An 8,135-nucleotide genomic window follows, 5' to 3' on the forward strand; every position below is an offset into this window, starting at 1 on the left:
TTGACATGTGGACTCCGTTGTCCGTTATTTGATTAGGTAGATGACGTGGCGAGTCTATCGAGAAAAAAAAAATAATAAAAAAGAAAAAAATATTTAAAAATTAGTTAGAAACTAAAATAATAAACGGCAAATAAAGGAATTATTTAATATTCTCGTGTATATCCGGTGGTGCGATATACGCTTCCAAAAAAGAATCACTGGGCGCGTGGGCGCGTGATGTCAGTGCCGTGACAGAGAAGCCTTACGTGTCCGTGAGCTGCATTGTTTCCGGCGAGTTTTATCTTTTAACTATTTTTTTTTTTTTTTGTTATTATTGGAAGTTACTATTAATTGTATTATCAAACATATCTTAATTTCTTAATTTTTTTAAATAAATATTTTAGTTATATCCTCAAAATTAAAATAATATGATACATGTTTTAAAAATATTCTCAGACAAACTATTTAATTTTTAAATAATTTATTTCCAAGACTCTCTCAATCTTCCAATTTTTTTTTTTTAAATTAAAAAAATTATCTTATTTAGAAAAAAGAACTATAAAAGTGTTATTAACCTACCTTTTTTCTAAAAGACAACTTGGGTGTTATATTGACTACACTCGTAAAAACAACTTGAGTGTTATTGACCTACACTCGTAAAGACAAGTTGGATGTGATTAACATACACTTTTGAACTTGAGGGAAGTGTTGAGATATTATATTTTGATAATATATTATTTATGAAATATATTTTAGATATTATATCTTAATATTTTTTCTTTTATGATTTGATTTATAATGTATTTTATTTTATTCGAAATATTTAATTAATTTATATTTTCTTTATTTGTACGTATTAGTCGCTATCTTGTAACCTATTTAAAACTTATAGCTAGGTTATAAGATACTTACTAATACCTACATATATAAACTAATTAAATATTCAGAATAAAATAAAATATACTATAAATCAAATCATAAAATAAAGAATATTAAAATATAATAGCTAAGATATATTCCATAAATAATATATACTCCAAATATTATATCTCAACTCTCCTCTTTAAGTTGGAGAGATATAATATCTAATTTCATAAATAATATATACTCAAAATATTATATTTCACTGAACTAATTTGAAAATAATTGGTATGGATATTCTTGTTTTTTTTAATATATATATATATATATATATATATATATATATATATATATATATATATATATATATATATATATATATATATATATATATATTTATTTATTTATTTATATAATTTTCTTGCCAACTTTTAGCAATTAAGTGGGATCTAAAACTTAGTTATAAGAATAGAATGATCATAAAATGAATTAATATATTAATTATTGTTTTTTTTAATAATCGTGATTGGTTTTAAATAAAGTGGAAATTTTAAATTATAGTTTTATAAAAAGATTATTATTTTAATATTGAATTATGATTTAACTATTAAATAAAAATCATATTGTAATATCTAAAATAAAAGAAAATAAAAACATATATTTTTCTCAAATTGTCTGAGAATCACTCGTTTTTATCAATTTTTTTTTTAAAAAAACAATATTCTTTTTTCTTTTCTAATAAAAACCCCATATTTATATAATTGGGCTTTTAAAAATAAATAATATTAAATTAATGAAAAATTATTGACAATATCTCAAATTATTTAGTCAATAACATTGGCTTGACTTTAAGTCAACCCTTATTGTCATGCGTTGAATTTTCTCTGGTTCATGAATTTCTAGTCATAAAAGCAAAACCAGGAATATGAATAGTTTAACTTCTTTATTATTATTTATTTTAATCTAAAATATTAATTTAGAAATATTATTTTTTATTTTTTAAAATATGTGATATGAGAGGTTCAAATCTGGATTCAATTTATGTATTTTTTTTTATTCTTGATTTACTTTAATAAATTTAATCCATTAATTAAATTTTGAATAATAAATTAATTAATTTTAAAATATCACACTCACAATTTTCGCTTTATAAGTCTATTTGACTGAGCTTTTGATTTGGTCTAAATGACATCTTTGTCAATTTTGCTTTTTATTTGAAGATTTATTCTTATTAAAATGCATAAAATGGTGGTCGAAAAAATATATATTTGTGTATTTTTTTTTTTTATTTATTCTTATTAAAATGCATAAAATGGTGGTCGAAAAAATATATATTTGTGTATTTTTTTTTTTTTATAAAAGGCTAAATTAATAAAAATATCATCGAACTTTATACTTTATCTCAAAAATATCTCTAAACTTTTAAAATTTTCAATAATACCTTTTAACTTTAAAAATAGTTAGAAAAAACAAAAATATCTCTAAACTTTTAAAATTTTCAATAATACCTTTTAACTTTAAAAATAGTTAGAAAAAAAAAATACAATTTACGGTTAGTTTTGGATGAAAAATGTTTCACAAATGCCCCTGAAAATCAAAAAATTTATTAATACCTTTGAACTTTGTAAAAAATTAAAAAATATATTTTTACGGTTAATACCACGTTTAAAAAATAATCATAAATTTTCAAAATACTATATATTATCGATCCAGAGTTAAGGAGGTTAAAGAGTATTAATGAAAATTTTTAAAGATTTTTTAACAGAGTATTAGTTTCCGTCCAAAATTAATGGTAATAATATTTTTTAAAGTATGCTAAGTGCTTGAAAACATGTAAAAATTGAAAGCATGATAGATTGTTCGATTATGCCGTTTCTGGCATTTATTTCTATTGATGAAGAGGTGATCTTGTACTTTTCGAAAAAAGAATGCAAAGACCCTTTGTAGAGATTTGTTTGGTATCTAACAACTCAGCAACAGTTGGACGTGTGGAGAATGGTGGAGTAACCCAAAAACGTTTGGATGGAGTTAGATCTAAATCTTGGCTAGGCAAATATCCTGTAGTAGCTAGTAGAGAGAAATGACAACTCAAGCCCAACACTAGTAAGAGGAGTTGTAACAGTTCAAGCTCAACGCTAGCAAATATTGTTTGTTTTGACCCATTACATATCGCAGTCAGCCTCGCGGTTTTAAAACATGTCTACTAGAGAGAGGTTTCTACATGTTTATAAGGAATGATTCTTTCTCCTCTCCAATCGATGTGGAATTTCGCAGGAGTAGTTACGGACCTAGTAAACTCTATGAGAGTGGTGAAGGACACTCTCTACCTAAATATACACGAACTGAAAACAAGAAATTAAAATTGCAAACCTAAACATAGTTTAACTACTTAAAACGCATACCACCGACCAAAAGATCAAACAGTATTCAATCCAGTCCTCTAAATATTGAAAAGGGGGTCGAAGGTGACATCTGAACAACAAGTTGCAACTCGTTCCAACCTCCACTAGTGAAGACATCGCCTCCTCCTCCTCCTCCATCCCGACCTCCACCGCCTCCTCCACCATCAACGCCGTTCCAAAAGCTCGACGGGTACAAAGAAGAGGGTTCAAAGGAATCATAGGGTAGGGTTAAGCTAGGGTTAAAGAAGCTATTTTTTGGGGGGAAGAAGAGGTTGAGCTGTTGAGAAGGGTTTGGCTTAGTTTCAAGGTCTATTAGAGTTGGAAAGGAGTTATTATTAGGGTTTTGGGGTATGGGAGATATTATTGGACTGTACTTTCTAATTGATGGGATTCTTCTGAAGATTCTACATAAGGTCCAAACCTCCTGCATATTTTCAAATAAAAAAACATAATTAAATGATTAAAAAAAAATAAAAAATAATTACTCGACCCAAAAATTTTAAAACAAAAAAGACGTTATTTCGTTAAACTATCGCTCGATTTTTTTTTTCAGAGGACAAATATATAAGAGACATTTTTCACTGTTAAACTATATTTTTTAGATATAAATTACGTCATTAAATTAAAAAACGACTCGAGAAGCATAAATAATGTGAACTAAGATGCAATTTATTTATTTATAATTATTATTTTTTTTTTTTTCAAAGGTCTCATTCTAGAAACTTCAAGGGCTTTTCTTTTTTTCAAAGGAAGGGCAAGAAAGTAAAAACATCAATAATTATTATAATAAGAATAGCAAGGTGAAAATTGAGTCCAATTGAAAAGTATGGTTTTGTAGTTTTGAATTTAAATAAAAATAATAATTTCTTCTATATCAACGATTTAAATTAATAAAAATAGATGATGTCACCTAGTAAAAAGACTTTTTTGTCCTTTAAACCTAAATAACATGTAAATATATATATATAAATAAAAGAAATATTCGTTTTTAAAATGCTTCTACTAGTGAAAGTTTTCCACACTCTTGTAAATGGTGTTTCATTCTCCTCTCTCTAACCAATGTGGGATCTCACAATACACTCCCCTTCAGGGCCCAACGTCCTCGTTGGCACTCGTTCCTTTTTCTAATCGATGTGGGACCCTACCAAATCCACCGCTTTCGAGGTCCAGTGTCTACCCCCTTCAGAGAACAATTTCCTCGTTGGGACATTGCCCGGTGTCTGGCTCTAATACCATTTATAACGGTCTAGCCTCATAGCTAGTAAATATTGTCCTCTTTGGGATTTCTCTTTCGGGCAAGGTTTTTAAAACGCATCTGCTAGGGAAAGGATTCTACACCCTTATAAAGGGTGTTTCGTTCTCCTCCTCAACTGTTGTAGGATCTCACATCCGTTACTGAGAGAGAAAGTTACCCAAAAAATAGGAGAAATATTAACGAATTCTGCTTCAATGGGATTCATGTACCTTCTACGATAGAGTTAACCCATATAACCAAATTTATTTTACTAAAAAAATGACCTAAACATAAACGAACATATATTCAACAACTGATACGTAGAATCATGTATTTGTAAGTCTCGAGAGCCCTACGTATCCGTCACGAGAAAATTAAATGGAAAAAAAAGAGGGAAATTAAGAAGTCTTACCTCATGATATTGTTCTGGGCTATTTGTGTTGGAGGGAAGCCTAAACTCATGCATCATCCAATCAGTTTTGGTGCCTTTACCAGCACTTCCTCTATAGTAAACCAAAGATTTTTTAAGGCCAATGCACTCTTGATTCGGTTTGAGTGTCGAAAAAATTGATTTATCAATACCCGTTGCTTTCCAAAACCCTGACCCGGTCACCCTGTTTGGTCTTATACTGTTTCTATACTTCCTCCCTCGGGTGCAAAAGAAGTACCATTCTTTCTCTCCCACATTGCTTACTTCTTCACCGACACAAAAACGTCAAATCATCGTTAAGAATACGTTCAAAAGATTAAATAAACCATACTCTATTAGCTTAAGCATTCGAAATGGTATCAAAATACGAGATTTTGTCTTACTTGGAAGATCCCATGGATCATATTTGTAGATATCAAGCTGTTTGATGATTTCGATTGCGATCGGTTTCTTCTTGACCTTTCGTCGAAGATAAAACCCAATGAGCTCTTCGTCGGTCGGGTGAAACCGAAACCCTGGTAGCATTACTTCGTCTTCTTCTTCAACGTCGACGAGCTTACTAGGAACCTCCATGGAAGCTCTCACTATTTTTCTCTCAAAGGTGAGATACCAAAACCTAAGGCTTTACAAAAGGGCATATATAGAGGGAGAAAAGAGGAGAGAGAAAATTGAATGTTCCTATGAGGCAACACATTTGACTTAGAAGAGCCAAAATGGTGAAAGATTCAATTCAAAAAGAAAGAAAAGTTATGATAATTTTCTATGAGGTACACATGTACTTCAACCTTTTGCATTTGTGCCCTCCTTTATGGACCAATAGCTAAATACTTTAAATTAGTTCAAACCATTTCAAATTTTAGGGTTACCCTCGATCGAGACTTAGATGACAACCACCGTCTGAACTTCCTATATACGGTCTCGGAGTCACCCTCGATCGAACTTCCTACATACAGTCTTGGAGCAAGCCAAGTGAAGATCGACACTCGAAGGCTTGAGGAGACTAAGACTCCTTACAACTCGCACCATGTGCATCTTGTTTTTGTTTGACCGACCTATCGTCTTTATATAATTTGTTTTTGTTTTCTAAGTTAATGAGAAAATGAGTTGAATGGCGATGTCTCACATTGGTTGGGGAGGAGAACAAAAAACCCTTTATAAAAGTGTGGAAATCTTCCGAGCCTTGAGAGGAAGCTTGAAAGGAAAAACTAAAAAAGAACAATATCTACTAGCGGTGGATCTGGGTCGTTACAAATGGTATTAGAGCTAGACACCGAATGATGTGTCAGCCTTCTCACTATTCTCCAAAGGGGGGTAGACATGTGACGGTGTGTCAGTAGCTGGGTCCCAAAGTGGGTGGATTTGGTGGCGGTCCCACATCGATTAGAGAAAGGAACGAGTGCCAGCGAGGGGGTTTGGAAACTTTCACCTACGCATTTTAAAGCCTTGAGGGAAAACCCAAATAGAACAATATCTGCTAGCGGTGGATCTCGGTCGTTACACGAACACTACGAGCCTTCATGTGATTCAAGAATTTGACTAAACCAAGCTACCCAACCCAAACTATAAAGGTTAGGTCGGTTTAGATTTTTTTTCTTTTTTTCTTTTACGTTTGAGTTGGGTTGAATTTTTGAAAAATCTAAAATTTGGGTTAGTTCATTGGGTGACATTCTTTTTATCAATTCAACCCAACCAGCTCAAGAATAGTGTTACAATCCAACTCAACTGTACCCTAATTTTAAGATTATTACCAACATTAAGAATATTTAACCTTGATAACCGATGTAGCAATTCATTATGACTTGTGAATTGGATTGGATTAGGAACCCGACAACTCGACAACCCGACAACCGAACCCAACTAAAAAATAGAGATTTGGATTAGCAACTAATCTATCCAGATTAGTTGGGTCACCAATCTAACTAACCCGAAATTACACTGGTTCAGCTCAATTCAACCTGAGTACACCCTTATGTACATTTATATACCATCTATCTAATCTTAAGCTAATTGGGTTTAGTGCTAACAAAGTTTGAAATTAGTTTATAAACTATAATTTATTAGTAATTGATTCACTTTACATCATATAATCATATAAATTACATTTTTTTAGATACAAATAATAAATAAATGAACTATTAATAAATAAGATATTCACATTTTTTTTTTAATAATTTGAGTCTTAATCAAATAAATGGTCATTTAGTTAATTAAGACATTAATTTTATAATATTTATGAATTATATATGTATAAATTTTCGAATAAGAATTAATTAATATCCACTTGACCAAACATTAATAAAAAAATTCATGAGAATATCATAGTTTATTCAATGGTTTATAAAATTTTCGAATAAGAATTAATTAATATATTGGATTTTTTTAGAATTTATGAATATTTTTATTTACAGGATAAAATATTATTTAAACATTTTATTAAACACTTTTTTTTCTTTATCTCAAGCCATAAATAAATAAATAAATAAATAAATAATGAAAATTTCAATGGTGGTTTACCCCCAAACCAAAATAATAATAATAATAATAATAATAATAAAATAAAAAGAAAATATTTGATGACATATATTCGTTTTTTGAAAATTAAAATTAATTTACGAAACAAAAAAGTCAAATTAATTATTCCATGACTTTGAAATACATTGGTCAAAGAAGATTTTTTTTCCTTTCCTCTTAACATCACCATGACATATATATATATATATATATATATATATATATATATATATATATATATATAATATTCAAGGAACACATAGTCAAAGATAAGAAAGTGAAGAAAATGAATTAAAAAATAAAATAAAATAATTTGATTGGTTGTCTACCTGCCTCATCACACCCTTCTAGATTTCACTAAACAACAAAATAAAAATTTTAATAAAAATAAAAATTTCAAGTTTTACCGACTGATTAACAAAAACGATATAATTAATTATAAAGTATTTATTAATATTTAATGGTTAGTCAATAATTTATTAATTTTTTTAATTAAATATGTAAGTGATGATTCAAACCTCTCACTTATTAATATATATTTCAACTAATAATTTAAATCAATCGTAAATTTTAAAAAAAAAAAAAACTTTATTTTCAAATATTAAGAGAAAATTGTATTATTTCCTTTTGGGCTTTTGCACTTTGTCATTGGGCCTGTTTGGGCCCATGGGAAATGGGCTTTTTAGCACCAAAAAAAAAAAAAAAAAAAAAAAAAAAT

General features: G+C 29.0%; 1 protein-coding gene across 1 annotated transcript; it reads right to left on the minus strand.

The window, feature by feature from the left end:
• Positions 1-3,267: 3,267 nt before the first annotated feature.
• LOC111480775 (transcription factor JUNGBRUNNEN 1-like) lies at positions 3,268-5,484 on the minus strand. The gene is made up of 4 exons (XM_023125943.1): positions 5,290-5,484; positions 4,889-5,172; positions 3,535-3,666; positions 3,268-3,483 (listed from the first exon to the last, which is right to left on the minus strand). The coding sequence occupies exons 1-4, from the start codon at positions 5,477-5,479 to the stop codon at positions 3,268-3,270; spliced, it is 822 nt and encodes a 273-aa protein (XP_022981711.1). The 5' UTR covers positions 5,480-5,484.
• Between the last annotated feature and the right edge of the window lie 2,651 nt (positions 5,485-8,135).

The sequence above is a fragment of the Cucurbita maxima genome, unplaced genomic scaffold, assembly GCF_002738345.1.
Source record: "Cucurbita maxima cultivar Rimu unplaced genomic scaffold, Cmax_1.0 Cma_Scf00006, whole genome shotgun sequence".
Classification (NCBI taxonomy): domain Eukaryota; kingdom Viridiplantae; phylum Streptophyta; class Magnoliopsida; order Cucurbitales; family Cucurbitaceae; genus Cucurbita; species Cucurbita maxima.

Bases quoted from the DNA above. Each gene is read 5' to 3' on its own strand.
- LOC111480775 (XM_023125943.1), bottom strand. From the start codon at position 5,479: ATGGAGGTTCCTAGTAAGCTCGTCGACGTTGAAGAAGAAGACGAAGTA. The intron at 5,173-5,289 runs GTAAGACAAAAT...GTGTCGGTGAAG, and splicing joins TGATCCATGGGATCTTCCAA to AAGTAAGCAATGTGGGAGAG. The intron at 3,667-4,888 runs GTAAGACTTCTT...GAAAATATGCAG, and splicing joins GCCCAGAACAATATCATGAG to GAGGTTTGGACCTTATGTAG.